Raw genomic sequence first — 18,476 nt, 5'->3', positions numbered from 1 at the left:
TAAATTTATATCTTTATATTAAAATAAATTTCAACATCTTTTGGCAAACAATGTTTAATAAACTGCAATACAGGAAGATATTGTATTGAATAAAGTATTAAAATGTTTTGGTACTTAATAGTTCAAAAATGGTTTTATTTAATTGAGACCAACTGGCCTCATTGCTTCTTATAAACTTTGCAATATATATTCAGTAAAAAGGAATAAAAATGAACAGATGTTTCTCCTTAAAGAATGCAGACAAAGATTTTCTTACACAATAAATCAGCTGCTAGTGGATTTCCAGGACATTGCTGCAGGCTAGTTAGGTATAAAACTTAAAAAAAAATAAATAAAAGGATTTACCTCTGTGTGGATCCAAAACTGGTAGAGGAGATTGAACTGAAGATGAACAGCATATACTGAAGGTGGTACAAAGAGGGCCAGGGGAGAGTAGAATATCTGAAAGATTAAAAATTTTTAAATTTGCACATATTATTTCTCAACATAACATATATTATTACTAATGGTTCAACATCTGAGTATATACTTCAGCAAATATACCTTATTCTTTCACAAATTTACCTTATTTCTTATGTTTTATTGTCATGTTTGACTTTGCAACATTAGTTTTCCACATGGTGATAAAGTTGGAGACAGAGCTAAGTTCACTTGGAGCTATTTTGCACTTCATGTTGTCTAGTTAAAAATACCATCCGTGGTGTGTTATATCCTTAATCCTCAAAAGACTAGATATGCTTCCTGGACTTAAAGAGATTTTCTATACGGACACAAACACTCACTTTCTTTAAGTAAAAGAAATGCAGGATCATGTGCCTTCATACCTCGACAACTCCCAATGTCTGTAGTATACCCTGGCATTTTTAGTAGTAACATGAAATTATACTAAAAAAGTGATTTTATATCAAGAGAGGGTAAAATAAATTTGCCCTTTCAGATTTGTTTTTATGTGGTTGATTGAGGGTACAATATATTCTAATTTTTCCAAAGTTAGCAAGTCAGGGCCTATGATATAGTGCAATAGTAGAAACAAATTTTAAAGTTGAATATTTCCTAACAGATGGAAATGTCTCTGCCTTAAAAAAACAAATTATGCTTAAACCGCAGAACTGGTTAGAATCAACTAATAAACACAATCTGCTGTGTTCTCCTAATGACTTTGATCCCCAAGAGTGGTTTCATGTTGTAGGAAAACATCTTATTAAACAAAAACACTAAACAACCAAATAGGAATGAAAAGAAGCTGACTTCCTCTTTATGTTTTGTATTTTGTAGAGTTAATATTTCCAACATTCTAGATATTAAAAATATTTCTTCTGAATGTTAAATTTTTATTTCTAAATTATTTTAAAGGTTTTGTTCTCAATTAGGCCAAATATATTTCAACAATGTTTAGTAATGATTATGTAGTAGAAATTGGTCATTTACATAAACTCTTCTGGCTTCTGTTTCTAAACTTAAGCCAGGAAAAATCTCAACTGTCATAATAAACAGGATCAGTTTCATCATTTATAAATGCATCATTAAGCAATAAATTAGATTAGTGAGCAACAAAAAAAGTATTGGGCTCTTCAAGATATGCACTTTTAAGCTTTGGTTCTACTACAGAATCTCTCTATGACATTCACAAAGTTCTTAAACTTCTCTAGGCTTCAGTTTCCTCAAATGTATTGTGAAGAGGAAAACCATTTGAAATCTAGCCATAGTTTTGGTTCCAAAAGATCTGTGATACTGTAATATGAATTTTTTTGTAATATATAAAAACAGTTCTCTTACAATAGGTTCATAACATATATGACATATGAGTTAAGGAGTATTTTGCAATCTTTAAGATGTGAGTAAAAATGTAAGACAACTTGGATTCTTAATAAATAGTCTATTTGGAAAGAGAGTGCATACCAGATGAATATTCATGGTTCATTATAATACCCCAAAGTATGGAGAAATAATCCTTTGAGATAGTAACAGCGATTATGGAAAAGGGGGTTCTACGCTCATATAAATTGTGAAGTGGTGAGTTAAACAAGTGGAGTTCAGCGCAGAACTTCTCAGAGCCTTTACCACTCTGTCATCAACCACAAGTCTGTTACCCTATAGAATACTTTCTTAATAAGTTTTCCATAGGATTGGATTTCCTAAAAACACACTTGAGGAAACAATGTCTCAGTTCTTACAAATCATTAAATATATGAACTGACAATTAGAAAAATGAACTCAGCATGAATGTCAGAAAATCACCTTTCTAGTAAGAAATAAAGAAAGGAAGTAAGGTCAGGGAGTGACATGAATCACATGAAATTTAAATTCTTGTGATTAGCATAGTACTGTAAAAAGAATCTAATGATATAATCAAAATTCTAATTTCTATAGCTTGGTAATGTCATTGAGGTCTGAGAATTATCACTCATCTTCTCTACCTCCAATCTTTGCATTCCCAAATTCTCTATAATTTTTAAAACCAATTGAAATGCCCCTTCCATCAGAAAGCCTCAAATGGTACTAATTTGACAGAATAAATTTCTCCTTCTTCAAACTTAAACTCTCAGAACCTGCCAGGAGACATTATACTATTTAACAAATATATCAATTTCTGACATGCATCCAAACTCATGTCATTCTCACTCCAAGATTCTTAAGGTTACACTGGTCTACCATAGGTTATTTTATTATCTTTTGATAGAAGTCATATCTAATAAGTTCTTTTTTTATAATTGAATTTTATTTTTATTAATCTTTATTGTTGAAAATATTACATATGTTCCTTTCTTCCTCATTGACCCATTCGAGCTCTCCCCATCCCGCCCCCACAACCCAGCCACAGCCCTTCATCACCCTATTGTCTGTGTCCCTGGGTTATGCAAATATGCATACAACCCCACCTTCCCCCTAAGATTCAAAAGTCTGTGCCATGCCTCTATGTCTCTGGATCTATTTTGTTCATCAGTTTATTTTGTTCATTAGATTCCACAGATGAGTGAGATCATGTGATACTTATCTTTCTCTGACTGGCTTATTTCGCTTAAAGGAGAGGAATAACCCAGACCTGTGTGTGTGTGTGTGAGGAGGAATAAGGATAAGCCTCAGGGTGACCTCAGGCTAAAGGAGAGAGAAGGTGAGTGTTTTAGTCTATTCCTGTAGTGAAGGAGGAAGGTGGGGTTGTGTGAGGGGTACTCTGAGCAAGAAACAATATCGCATTTAGGGGGAAATGTAAGTATTTTGGCATTGCTGAAGGTATTGGAGAATGTGGCAAGAGTCTATTTGGGACCATGAGACTCATATATAGATCTCAAGGAGTCCGTGAACATCTTTAATCTCACCAAAAGGAAGTGTAAACTTGTGTTCATGAGGGAATGTCAATTTTCTAAAGAAACATTCCACATCTTTCATCAGGGAGTCTGTGATAAGATAATTTAGACATCAGTCAAACCAAAGGAAAAGCTTTTTAATGCCATTCTAAGGACACTGAATTTATCATAGGCCAGGAAGGTGCAGTTAATGGTGTTTTTTAAAGCTTGTCAGAAATATAAAAATGGGTTTGAAATATATTTTAATAGCCCAGTGAAAGATCATGCACATTTAACTACAAAAGTAGCCGGGGGAGGGAAAGGCAGAATACTAAAAGAGATCTAACTATTTAAACATAGAAGATTAGAGGGACAGAAGAGTATCAGAAGACACCCAGATTTCTGGCTTGCTTTTTGCACGATGTTCATCAAAACATTGAACAGGAGGAAGAAAAGGTTATAAAGTTCAACTTAGGAAATGTTTTATTGGAGTCCTTGTAGTACTAGTATATCCCACAGAAGCTGTTGAGTAAGCAAATATGTTGTGCAAACATCAATTAAACTAAAAATGACACTGAATTTGCATGTGGATCAGTGAGGCAGTAAGTCTAGAATTCAGACCTAAGTAAGTTTAAAAATCACTCAGAGAAACTGGTGGACTAGAGGTAGATATTACTTATTTCTTTCTTGAACAAGGAAGGAGTGAGCTGGAGGTATTCCTTGGAAAGAACATGTGGATGAGCAAGGAGTTTTAATTTTTAAATGTGGAAGATGTTAGTATATTTATGGTGTATTTAGAAGGAACCAGGTGGGAAGAAGAGGGACAAATGCCAAAAGTAGTTGATCAAAGTCCAAGAAAGAAAGTAAGATAGAAGCAATGTAATAATCTAAGGACTAGAACTGCTGAAGAGAGGTGAACATTTTCTATAAAAGTAGATCAATATCACATGATCTCACCCATATTTGGAATATAATGAACAACATAAACTGATGAACAAAAATAGATCCAGAGACAAGGTAACACTGAACAGACCATTCAACCTCAGAGAGAAGGCAGGGGAGGGGGGTGGGGGTTAGAAATCAACCAAAGGACTTTTATGCAGGTATATTAGCATAACCAACGGACACAGACACTGGGGTGGTGGGGGCTTGTCCTGGGGGGTGAGAGTGGCCCCGGGGGGGGGAGGTTAATCAGGAGAAAAGGAGACATATGTAATATTTTAAACAATAAAAAAATGAGGTATATATGTATGTACTTGCCTGAGAAAAGCTCCAATAGAAATATAATGTGAGCCACATATGTAATTTTTTAAATTTATTAGTAGCCATGTAAAAATTTAGTAAAAAAAAAACGAGTGAAAATAAAAAAAGTAGAGGTAAGAAACCACATGTACTTATAAATTCACAAATCTTAATGAAGATATCTGAACAGTAATTAGAGAGTGGGAAAACATTTCTCTGTGAAGTTTAAGAGACATCCATTGGCTGACAGAAAGAGACAGCAGTTCTGGCAAGGCTCCTCCCAGGCAGGCAGAAGGCTCCTGTGACCAGTTTGGTGAGCAGCACTGACAGCTCAGCTGTATCTGGAAGCCATATACCGAGGAGCACTGCACTGCCCAGCTGGTGCTGGAGGACACCATGACTCTCAACGGTCAGAGTGTGGGAGTGCAGTAGGTGGGTGACTGGATTCAAGCACAGCTTGGGGAGTTCAATGCAGATGTAACTGAAGGCAGGGGACTGCTGTCCAAAATCGTGGAAATTAGGTTGAGGGAAGTAGGAAATAAAGCCATGAAGCATGACAATTGAGAGAAAAAGCAGAGAGTGAGAGAGGAAAGCTGCCCATGAATAAGCTGCTAAGCATAAAGGTTGAAGTTCAGTGAATAATTAATTTTAAAAAAATAAAATAAGTATCTCTAAGCTCCAGGACTAACGTCTATGTTACTTTAATAAAGTAGTTTAATGTTGCTAATATCTGCACGTCTATGATTCTCATTTTTAAATGACATTACTTTAAAGACAACAATTTTTCTTCATAACTGAGAAACAAAAGATTGAATAATCAAGCAACTATCCCACATTTCTTAAGTCTATGTTTAATAGTGACACAGAACCCAATTTTCTGCTTGCACATAGAAAGTAGTGATCTCTATCATTAAAACACATCTTAAGTTGTACTTTTGGAATAAGTGCTTTAGGCCCATCTTTCTGTTCCCATGTCTATGGGTGTATCCATTTCCTCATTTGTTCATTCCACCTTCTTATACATCCTGTATTCTAGCCATAATCATACTGTTACACGTTGAATTGTGACTCCCAAGAAGACATAGGACCCCCACTCCCGACGAATGTGACCTTAATTGGAAATAGGATCTGTATGGAGGTGAATAGTGTGGTGAAGGCCTGGGGGGGCAGGGTGGAGGGGGTCAATAAAAAGGGAAAGAAAGGGGGATATCTGTAATACATCTCCTATATAATAAAGAGGTAATATGCAAATTGACCCTCACACTCTCGCACAAGATGGCCACCCCCATGTGGTCAAAGATGGCCAGCAGGGGAGGGCAGTTGTGGGCGATCAAGCCAGCAGGGGAGGACAGTTAGGGGCAACCAGGCCAGCAGGGGAGGGCAGTTGGGGGGGGGGACCAGGCTGGCAGGGGAGGGCAGTTAGGGGTGACCAGGCCTGCAGGGGAGGGCAGTTGGGGGGGACCATGCCTGCAGGGGAAGGCAGCTAGGGGTGACCTGGCTGGCAGGGGAGGGCAGTTGGGGGAGAACAGGCCTGTAGGGGAGGGCAGTTGGGGGCAACCAGGCCAGCAGGGGAGGGCAGTTGGGGGCAACTGGGCTGGCAGGGGAGCAGTTAGGCTTTCGATTAGGCTGGCAGGGAGGTGGTTAGGGGGTGACCAGGCTGGCAGGCAGGCTAGCGGTTGGGAGCCAGCAGTTCTGGATTATGAGACGGACATCCCCTGAGGGGTCCCAGGTTGGAGAGGGTACAGGCTGGACTAAGGGACACTTACCCCTCTCCCCCTAGTGCATGAATTTCATGCACCGGGCTTCTATTTCAATAATAAAGATACATTTTTTTAAATGAGGTAATTAGGGTAGTATTTAATCAATGACGAGTTTCTGTATAAAAAGGGGGAAATTTAGACACAGAGACATATATGCACATGAGAAGAAGGCCATGTGAAGACAAAGGCAGAGATCAGGGTGATGAATCTACAAGCCAAGAAACACCTAAAATTGCCAGCAACCCACCAAAAGCTAGGAGAGAGGCATGGAATTATTTTTTCCTCACAGCCCCCAGAAGGAACCAACCCTGCCGACCCCTCAATCTCAGATTTTCAGTCTCCAGAACTGTGAGACAATAAATTTATCTTGTCACCCAGTTTTTGGAACTTTTTATGGCAGCCCCAGAAAACAAATGCCCCCCAAAACTAATACACCTACCATTTTATTTGTCATTCCCTAAATTTATCATATTTTTCATTATTTTGTGTTTTTACAGATATTCTCTTTCTACAGTATTGTTGCATTGACACCATCCAAGGCAAATTTTTACTCTTCTTATAGATTGAGGTCAAGCATCCTTTATTCTGTGATGCTTCCCTGGGTAATCGGAGCAGACACTTCTCTCTGGAACCTTAATAAACTATATTACAAGGCTGTTGACCTGCTTGAATCCCTCCAAGGACAACAATCACCTTAAGAACAGAAGCTCATGTCTTCTCATTATATCCCCTACCTCTGTCATCATGACTGGCTCTACCAGGCAAGACTGTATATGGGGAAAAAGTGAATGGATGCACTTCTCAAAATAAGAACATGTAAAAGGAGTTAAATATTTTAGCCAGTTGTACAATTGTTTAAAAGTGACAATAGGCCCTAGCTGGTCTGGCTCAGTGGACAGAGTGTCAGCTCACTGACTGAAGGGTCCTGGTTCCATTCTGGTTAGGGACAGGTGCCTCAGTTGCAGGCTCAATGGCCAGCCCTGGTCAGGGCATATGCAGGAGGCAACCAATCGATGTGAGACACATCAATGATTCTCTCTGTCTCCCTCCCTACCCCTCTTCCACTTTCTCTAAAAAAATCAATGGAAAAATATCCTCAGGTGAGGCTTAACAACAACAACAAAAAAAGTGACAATAGGATAATGCTGTTTTATGTAGAGTTCTTCACTATGATTCCCCTTATTTAGCCTTCTTTATAAGGACCACAAATGACTAGCAGATTTACAGAAAGAAAAACACTGAAACTCAGAATAATTTTTATCAAATTTCAAATTTTCCTGGTAAACTACAGAGTAATTTTAATGATTCATGACAGAATAAGGGCTTTGAAAATGGTCAAGACACAAACTGGCAGAGGGCTTCACTTATTTTACTATGTGGACATAAACTTTCTTATTAGTTGGTTTTGAATGGTGGTTAAGTCTCAGAGAAGAAGACATGCCTTGGAGTTCTGAGACAAGGCACAAGGTTCTGAGAGTTTTGTTTCTTTACTCCATGGGGCAGGGGTGGGAAGAGTGGGGGGAGTCAAGGCATGCTTTCCTCCTGTGACCTAAGACTTACTTATTGTCAATATATAACTCCAACTTCCGCATATTGAAAAATAGTCTTTGCTTATGTAGTTTGGCAGGAAGTATGATGTAATAAAAAGATCTTAGATTTCACTAAAGGTTCCTCTATAGTCTTATATGTAATAAAAAACAATATTATACATGTGAATCATACTTGATATAGTTCAAAGAATTTCCACATTCCTTATTTAAGGTGATCTTCAAAATAATAATATGACAAGGCAGAGCATATATTAACTGTCCCATTTCATGTACAAAATCATTGTGATTGAAACATTAATTGATTGATTCAGAGTGGCAAAGCTAGTTAATAACTAGGCTACAGCTGTGATCCAGATTTATTTATTCTTAGTAAATTGCTATCTACTATTTCTAAATGTAATTAATATATTTTTTAAATTATGCTAAAAATATATTATATATTTACATATTCTCTAATTTATAGTAATAAAAGTTTATATTAATTGATGTTAAAAACTATATTTCTTTCCTCTGATGGTGATTAAAATTTACTTCTTGTTACATTGTTAATATAATATAAACATATTTTATAATTCCAACCTAGGAAAAAACTATTTTAATGAATGAGAGATATTACAGAGCTAAAAATTACATTTAAAATTTACTTATTTAAAAATTAGTTATTTAAACAAATGCATTTATCATTAAATTCCTATGCTTTTAAGGGAATACTCAGCTCGTTAAATGTAGTTTACTATTTCCCATTCAATTGCTGCATGTATCACAAGTATGTTAAAATATATTAATTTTAATGTAAGTATCTCACTTATGCTCTAAATTTCTATTAAGTGAAAAATATTTAAATGAATGAGAGATTTGAATTATTTTATACATTGTGCCATTATCAGTTTCAGATCAGCCTTACTTAGCTTAGCAAAATATTTCCTTTGACAAATTGTTTTTTGACAACTATACACCTTTTGTTTCATGTATTTATGCTATGTATAGTAATTGGCACTATAATTGAGATATGTAAGCATCTTATGGAATAAACAAACAAAAAGCAACCTGGGTAAAGTTAGAAAGGCATCTGTAAGAGAGGAATGAATTGAACATTGAAGGATATAACAGAAATAAAGGGGAAAAGTTCTCCAGGCAATAATAACAGTTAAGTACAATGAAGTACCAAGGTATTGTGATATATAGACTAAGAGTCCAACATTGAGTCCAAAGAGTCCAACTAAGAGTCAACATTACTCTTACTTAAATGCCACTAAACTCCACATCTTATTTAGATTTCATTAGTTGTTGGCTGGTTTGTTTTTCTAATGTTCTTTTTCTGTTTTAGGATTTCATCCAGGGTGCAATATACATTAAATCTTTATATCTTATAGCCTCTTCTGATCCCTGACAATTTCTCAGATAATCCTTGGTTTTCTGCCCTTTATACTTTCCAGGAGTACTGGTTAGGTATTTTTTAGAATGTCCCTCAATTTGGGTTTGACACTTTTCTTTGGTTTGACTGGGGATAGGGTTTTGATTATGAAAACCACAGGGGTAAAAGGCCATTCTCATTCTATGTCAAATGGTATATGCTATCAAGACAACCTTTTTATCACATTTTATCAAAGGGTAAATGCTACCAACAAGACATTTCCCAGGATGTTTACTTTGATCTGAGATTGTGCTTGCCAAGTTTCTCCACCCGACCCTCTGTCCCCTTTTCCATACTCTTTCTTACTAAAAGACTTACTAAGTACAGGCTACACTCAAAAGTCAGGGTTAGGGAGGCATTAAGCTCCACTTCCTAGACGGGGACCATATCTACATATATTATTTATAATTCTTCAAGGGAACTTGTCTCCTATTTGTTCCCATTTATTTATTTAGTCAATCATCCTATATAATAAAAGGCTAGTATGCAAATTGATCAAAGGGCAGAACGACCAGTCACTATGACATGCACTGACCACCAGGGAGCAGACGCTCAATGCAGGAGCTCCCCCCTGGTGGTCAGTGTGCTCTGGAGCGCTGCTCAGCCAGAAGCTGGGCTCACGGGAGCAGGCCTAAGCTGGCAGTCAGACATCCCCCAAGGGCTCCCAGACTGCGAGGGGGTGCAGGCCAGGCTGAGGGACTGCCCCGCCCCCCCAGTAAACAAATTTCGTGCACCAGGCCTCTAGTTTATCTATATCAGTATGGACCAATTTCACAGACATTTATACTTTGGTTTAAAACTCCGCAGTACATTATATACTTTGTTATTCAAACTGTTCCAGATTGGGATCAGGGGAGCTCTTTCAAGTTGGCGCCTGTATTCCTTTGACATTCCCCATTCTTTTATTTTTCCAGCACTTCTGTAGCTATGTTTTCAATATACAATTGCAGCATTCAGGTATTTTATTATAAAGTTGGCAGAAAATAAAATGTTAATCCCTACACTGTTATATAGTACACAATATCCATGGGTCTAGACATATTTTATTATTTGCAAAGTGGAAAGACTATCATGTTTAAGGCATTATATTAAGATGTGTAATGAGATTGAAGTAGCATGCAAAACCAATAAATAAGCCTCACTTAAAATGGTACTCATTTAAAAGTGCAGCTCTTTTTGGATAATATTAAATCTAAGCTTAAAAACTGGCTAAAAATGCAAAATGTATAGTCAGAATTTTTTAAAAATTGAATTCTTATCTTTCATTACTTTAAATGACAGATTTGCCACCCTAATTTTCATAGTACTGTCAAAGAAAAGCCCTCTGAAGCTTAATTTTGCGTTTCATTTCACAAATCAGTTTTATCTTCAATGACATGACCCATTTCTTATTTGTTCTAAAATACACTGTTACCTTAGTAACTACCAAATTACATGCCTTATGCAGCAGTGTTGGAAGAAAAGAATCTTATAAAAGAGTCAAAGAAAATAGAGACCTGATTACTGCTCTTTGACTTTAATGTCCAGAAAGGCCTATCACAGACTATTAATTTTCATAGACCCTTAAACCATCTATGTTATCTTCAAACAGACCTACAAATACTAGAAATGAATCCATGTTGATTTATAATACAGACCTTCATTTCCTGAACTACTACAAGTCCTCAGAATCCAACCCCCACTCTCAACCCCCCAAAAAATTAGCAGCTTGTGATACATTCCCAATGTTCATTTCCTTAACCAGCATGGTATTTTTCTATGTCCTTGATCACATGATATGAGGTTGCAAAGGGAATTTATTCCTGCAGTAAATAGGTGTGAAACTGCATTCCACTTAGATTTTCTCCAATCTGTAACTTTGGATGCATTGACTTAATAGGGCAGAAGATACAGTGAAACCAGGATAGAGATGATCATATACTGGACTGAGATGTCTGAACTCAAGTTCCAACCAGCAATGTTCAACACTGCATGATGTAGCGGGCTCCTCTGAGATTCTTTGGTAGCTTTCAAAATGGATGTTTTAAATATAGTTTTTCCAAGATTTCTCTCGGTTCTAAAATAAATCTATTATGCTCTGATAAAAATTTTCCTCAGATGATTCCTCAGATGATTAATTCACTAAGGGCACTGATTTCCCTGGAACAACATGAAATACAGCTGCATCCTCTCATGGAGGCATTCTTCCCCCAAATGCAGGTATCAGAGTTCTAAATATTATCCTCATGCAAAGAGAAATACATAAATCAGGAGAGAATAAAGTTTTTGAGATTATTATTTTAATCAGTCTGATATTCAGCCTATTTTGTACAGGATAATAAAACATATTAATGCCACTATTTCTTAAGAAGGAGGGGTGGGCAGTATCCCTTCTTTCCATCAGGGGCCTGTTCTTTGCTCCATTCATTGGAACCCTAGACCAGTCTTGAGCTATGCAGCAATGAAATATGTAGAATTTTCTTCCACTTTCAATCATCCAGAGTTTTCAGCACAAGCTATAGGATATGGGAAAAATACTAGCTGAACCGGTTAATTATGGTGGATTTTGTAATCAAAGAAAACACAATAATTTCAAGAGAAACATCAAAAGTGCTTTATTTAAAGTAATGTCCATCGCTAGCTACACATTTCCCCCATCTTTCAGGTAATTTGTGGATACCCTCCCAATAGAACTTTTCTTGTTTTGAGGCAAACCATTCAGAGACCAAATTTTCCACTTCTTCGTACGTTTTGAAGTGCTGCTCAAAAAGTGCATGTGCCATCGATCGGAACAAGTGGGAATCTGAAAAAGCAAGGTCTGGTGAATACAGCGGGTGGATTAATATTTCCCAGGCAAGAAAGATCTTTTAGCGTGTCTTTAATAGGTTTTGAAGTGGGTGATGGTGCATTATCATGAAGCAAAATTACTTTGCCATGTCTTTTGGTACATTCTGGTTGTTTCGCGTTCAAAGCATGGTTCAAATTGATGATTTGTTGTCAGTAGTGATCAGTATTAATGGTTTCACCTGGTTTTAGAAGTTCATAATACATCACACCTTCCTGATTCCACCAAACACAGAGCACTGTCTTCTTTCTAAAGCAATTTGGCCTTGCAGTCGATGTTGATGGTTGACCTGGATCAACCCATGATTTTGTGCATTTGGGATTCTCAAAATAAATCCATTTTTCATCAACAATCACAATTCGATGCAAAAAGACTTTCTTTCGTACCGGTGAAGCAACATTTTACTGATGACTTTTTGGTTTTCCATTTGTCTTTCGTTCAGTTGATGTGGCACCCATTTTCCTTCCTTTAAAATCTTTCCCATTGCTTCTAAACGATCGGATTGTTTGCTGAGCCACGTTTAATCTTTCTGCAAGTTGTTTCTGAGTTTGACATGCATATTCATCCAATAATGCTTGTAATTGTTGGTCTTCAAACGTTTTTGGTTGACTTGGACATTCTTTGTCTTTCACATAGAAATCATCACCTTTAAAGCGTTTAAACCAGCGTTCACAAGTATCTTCAGATGGAGCATGTTCACCATAAGCTTCCCAAAGTACTCAGCAGCACTTTTCTTCAAAATAAAGTAACGAATTAAAATTTCCCGTAAATGCTCTTTTTTGGCACGAAATTCGACATTTTTAAGCATAAAAATATCTATGATGTTAACACCTTCAGCTAATTTTACATATGAAGTTTTGAAGCTTGCGTCAATACAATAAAATAGCATTCCTATCAAATCGCATATATATCAACATATGTGTAACTCCATCTATTGAAAAAAATCCACATTAACTGGTACATCTAGTATGCATCTATAATAATAAAAGCATAACATGCTAATTAGACTGGACATCCTTCCGAACGTCCTTCCAGACGAAGCAGCAGCAGTGAGGGCTGAGGCAGAGGTGGTTTTTGCAGTAGTGGGGGTCGAGGCAGCCGCAGCGGTGGCAGGGGCCGAGCCCCTTGCACAAATTTCATGCATCAGGCCTCTAGTATATATGATCCTTCTTTTACACACCTGCTTAGAATTATGTTATAGATTACATTGTGCCCCCAAAATTCATGTGTTGAAATACATATCCCTTAATACCTCAAAATCATCCTACCTAATAATAGACAAATATGCAAATTGACCATACCTCTAACACACCCACAAGCCACGCCCATCATCCAATCAGAGCGAGCATGCAAATTAACCTAAACCAAGATGGCTACAGCCACAGAGAGCAAGGTTTCCTAGGTAACAGAGGAAGCCAAGCTTTCCACCTGCCCTTGCCAGGCCTAAGCCTCCACTCAAGCTACAAAGTTTCAATTATAGAAGGTAAACAAATTCAAACAAATGGCGGCAGAATGGAGCTTGAGAGAGCAGGCCAGGGTTGCCGCTGGCAATAGGGAAAGCAAAGCTTTCCGCACACCCTGGCGGGGCCCACCTGCTTAAGGCAACAAAGTTTCAATTATAACCCCAACACAAATGGCTACTGGCCTCGGAGGGAGCCCCAGGCTTGGCTCTGCTCCAGGCTACAAAGTTTCAATTGTAGAAGGAAAATAAATTCCAGATACCTGGGCATCTGCTTGGGTTGCCAGGGGGCGTGGCCGGCCTGCAAACCACCACAGGCCCCTCGCTCAGGCCGCCCCACGCCCCAAGGGAACCCCCACCTGATCCGGGACACCCTTCAGATCAAACCAGCTGGCCCCCACCCCTGTACCAGGCCTCTATCCTATCTAATAAAAGGGTAATATGCAGATTGATCATCACTGCAACACACAATATAGCTGCCCCCATGTGGTCAAAGATCCTGCCCCCATGTGGACACAAGATGGCCTCCACAAGATGGCCAGCAGGAGAGGGCAGTTGGGAGGCACCTGGCCTGCAAGGGAGGGCAGTTGAAAGGGACAAGGCCTGCAAGGGAGGGCAGTTGGAGGTGATCAACCCTGCAGGAGAGGGCAGTTAGGGGTGACCAGGCCGGCAGAGGAGGGAAGTTGGGGGCAAACAGGCTGGCAGGGGAGTGGTTAGGGGGTGATCAGGCTGGCAGGCAGAAGCGGTTAGGGGCAATCAGGAAGGCAGGCAGGCAAGCAGTTGGGAGCCAGCAGTCCTGGATTGTGAGAGGGATGTCTGACTGCCCATTTAGGCCCGATCCCATCGAGGGGTCCCAGATTGGAGCAGGTACAGGCTGGGCTGAGGGACAACCCCCCTCCATGCACGAATTTCGTGCACTGGGCCTCCAGTATTCCATAATACCTCACAATGGGACCTAAGTTGGAAATAGTCATTGTGGATGTAATTAGTTATGATGAGGAATTAATGGAGAAGGGTAGGCTTCTTATAAAATCAAGAGAAATATGGCCACAGACACAAGGAGATGGCCATGCGAAGACTGGGGTTATGCTCTCCAAGGCCAAGGTACTCTCAGAACCTAGGAAAGGGGACTAGACCAGCAACTTCCCTGGAGAGTTCAGAGGGACCATGGCCATGCCCATACTCTGATTTCAGACTTCTGGACTTCAGAACTGTGAGACAATACATTCCTTTTGTAAGCAGCCCACTTGGTGGTACTTTGTTATGGCAGCCCTAGGAAATTAATACAAGCTATAACACAAGTATGTGGAATTGGGAGCAGTGGTGGAGGTGGATGATTACTTTTAATATCCATTTCAGCAAACCTATTAGTACCATCCTGCCTTACAGATTTGTTTTACCTATTCTAATGTTTGAGTAAGAACACATGCCAATAAGTACATTTTTCTATCTATTTGGGCATCTGATTTAACACATGGGACTCTAACACTTACTAGCTCTGGAATTAACCTCACTGATATTTGATTCCCCGACATTAGTAACATTTGATCTAGCATGGCATGGGTCTATTTGTGAGGATCCAATGAGATAACATAAGTGAAAGATTAATACAGAGGCATGTGGAAGAGGATGTAGTGTATAGGTTAAGATCTGGGATCCTGAAGCCAGGTAAATGAGTTCAAATTCTACTCCTCCTTTTATTAGTTTTGTGACTAAACTATGGATTTAGTTCCATCATTTAAAAATTAAGAGTTGTGCCAAAACCGGTTTGGCTCAGTGGATAGAGCGTCGGCCTGCAGACTGAAAGGTCCCAGGTTTGATTCCGGTCAAGGGCATGTACCTTGGTTGCAGGCACATTCCCAGTAGGGGATGTGCAGGAGGCAGCTGATAGATGTTTCTCTCTCATCGATGTTTCTAACTCTCTATCCCTCTCTCTTTCTCTCTGTAAAAAATCAATAAAATATATTAAAAAAATAAATAAATAAATTAGAGTTGTAGTGATATCTGTATCTTAAAGTTGTCATGAATTTAAATAAGTTAATACATCAAGAGGTCTTAGAAGATTGTGTAGAACATGGAAAGTACTCAACAAATGGCATCTAAAGGAAATACCTTGAAAACAAGAAAAAAACATGCAAATGTTAGATCATTACAATTTATAGTTAGCAAGCAGCTTATTTTTTCTTTTAATGTGGAAAGCCACCTTTTAAAAAAAGATATATATTTTTATTGATTTCAGAGAGGCAGGGAGAGAGAGATAAAAACATCAATGATGAGACAGAATCTTTGGCTGCCTCCTGCATGCCTGCTACGGGGGATTGAACCCAAAACCCAGGCATGTGCCTGACCAGGAATTGAACCTTGACCTCCTGGTTCATAGGTAAATGCTCAACCATTAAGCCACAACGGCCAGGCAGCAAATCCAAAGTGAGGGTTGTTACCAAGTGGATGAGCTTTGCCCAATGAATCAGAAGAACCTTCAAACGAGGGGCTATCTGTGGTATTAATTAGTGTTGTCATTTCCTTGTATGAAAATACTGTAGAGCCAAACTTTTTGTTGAGCAGCACACTAACTGCTCTAATAAGTAGATAAAAAGCAAAGGGTTTAAGTAGATTTCCTTGGGGAATTCAGAAGTGGGAACTCATTTTTTTAAAAACACTTTTAAAAGTTTGTAATAAAATTTTTGCATATATTTGAATTGAGATACATTGTCGATCCAGCACATCTTTTATTGAATAGTAAATAAAAAATAGACAGCCACTTTCTCACCTTGCTCTATTTCCCAGGGTGAGTTTTATCATTTAAATAAAAGACTGTCATTGGAAAGCACCACTTGCTTCATTTTAGTGTCTGTACTTAGAGGGGAGAAAGAAGGATTTTAGCAAAAACACCTTATTAGTTTACTCAGAGGAAATAGAAACAGCTGAGATGTTTTAAAAATGAATTATATTATCACATTTATTCAATTTCATACAACTTACCCAGGAAGTATATATTTGGAAGGTAGATTGTCTCAGTGCTGTGGATAAGTTATAGTCTTCAGAACTGTGGTGTGTTTGGTGTGCAGCCCACATAATATTAACCTCTGCAAAACACATAATTTGAAACGAGCCATGAGAATAAGAACAAAGCAACTTCCATTTTCAGTTATGTATGCTGCTCTGTTGAGTGAGGAAGAAAATCTGGAACATCTCTGAAAAAGCTAGCCAATATAATTATAATTAAAATAAGCTGCTTCAAATCACTTTTGGAAGCAGGGAGGGTATAAATTACAAATAAGTAAAAAATTGAAACATAGCCAATAAACATGTATAGTGTATATGATATAATTAAATGCCTTTAGCAAACTGAAATGACTTCCAAAATTTACACTTTGCTAACATATTACAGTATGACAGATCATAAAAACTAACTGGTAATGTTATAATAATATAGTCAATGAATAGTGATGATATTTCAGTATGTGATAACATATTTCTAATTAAAGAAGAATTCTCTGATGGGAGAAATTGCTGCATATATTTTGGAATAAAATATTACATAATATTATTTCCTGATGGCATTTTAAGAAATTTCAAAGTCTATTGAAATAAGAGGCAAAGCAAAATAATATTTGTTCATCGGATTTAAAGTTTCATTTTTATTAACAGGAATATATTAGCTAATAGTTACATGGGTTTTTTTTTTCATGCTTTACCAAAACACTATGCCATTTCTAAAATTGTCCCTCATAATTGCTTTATGCTCATAATAGAAAAGGGAACATAAGTTGTAATTTTCATATAGTATTATACAAATTAACCCCTTAATGCACTGAAATTCATATATACACAAAAAAGATAGTTGCTTGATTTCTGTTTTCAATAAACATGCCACTATACAATGACCTCCTATGCAGATGACATAGAAGAGAACAAGGCCACACTTTTTATTCTGTCCGTATTTTTCATTGTCTACCAAGATTAAAATGCCCCATAATATTATATTTAATATTTAAAAATTATGTTCTTAGCTAAACTAACTTATATTTAATCTTTGCTATAAATACAGGAGGTAGAATTAACCATGTCATATGATCATTGTATATCTGTCAGTATTGATTAGAAATTAAATTATTGGGGGTTAGATTCATGGGAACTGAACAGTGAACATGAGTGAAAATTTTGAGTTATTTTTCTTTGGAATTGCCATATACTAATAGTTATAATTCATGGCATATAGCAGAATAATTTATTAGAAGTTTTTATGAAAAGTATATCTATATAATATATATCTATATTATATATGTATATGTTACATATATGCTATATTACATATAGTACTAGTATATATATATGATATGTGCACTATATCATATATAGTATATATTGCATTATTATATATTAATAATTACATGTATATTTGTATATATTACACATATATTATACATTATATATTAATTACATATTACATGTTAAACATATATTATATAAACATATATTATATATACATACATACATGGTGTTCCAAGAAATATATACACACTTTAACAGATGACAGCTCAATTTTGAAAATGAAATGTATTTTAATAAACAATGCCTTTATAATTTTTCAAAGTGTGTATACACATTTTCTGGGGGGCACCCTATATATTTCATCTGGGTGCACTCCTTAGCCATTTGTTTAGGAAATGAAGCTCTCTGGACAACCTGTATAAAGAGTTACCAAACAAAATTTGCAAAAGAGTTTTGGTAAATAAATGGTAGCTCAGAGATATAAGAAGAACTTATTTCTGTGAGAATGAGAACATTGTGAACATAATTATGAATCAATACCCTATCAAAAGTCATTTCTATTAAAGTCATGTATTTGCATGTATATTTATAAACCATCTATTTACTAGTATATGTAACTTAGATCCTGATTGGTTGACTTTTTTTTATCATATATAGTAATGATCCTG

General features: G+C 37.1%; 1 protein-coding gene across 1 annotated transcript in view; it reads right to left on the bottom strand.

Annotated features, from left to right (window-relative positions):
• The window catches only part of AGMO (alkylglycerol monooxygenase), a 283,516-nt gene that overhangs the window by 159,237 nt on the left and 105,803 nt on the right, over nt 1-18,476 (bottom strand). Inside the window, exons 4-5 of the mRNA XM_054726224.1 lie at nt 16,516-16,619; nt 346-441 (exon numbers count right to left, since the gene is read on the bottom strand). Coding sequence (XP_054582199.1) covers nt 346-441; nt 16,516-16,619 — 200 coding nt within the window. The remainder of the gene's footprint in view (nt 1-345; nt 442-16,515; nt 16,620-18,476) is intronic.

The sequence above is a fragment of the Eptesicus fuscus genome, chromosome 14, assembly GCF_027574615.1.
Source record: "Eptesicus fuscus isolate TK198812 chromosome 14, DD_ASM_mEF_20220401, whole genome shotgun sequence".
NCBI classification, from domain to species: Eukaryota; Metazoa; Chordata; class Mammalia; order Chiroptera; family Vespertilionidae; genus Eptesicus; species Eptesicus fuscus.
Note: the sequence above shows the minus strand (reverse complement) of the source record. Positions and strands in the feature narration are given on the sequence as shown.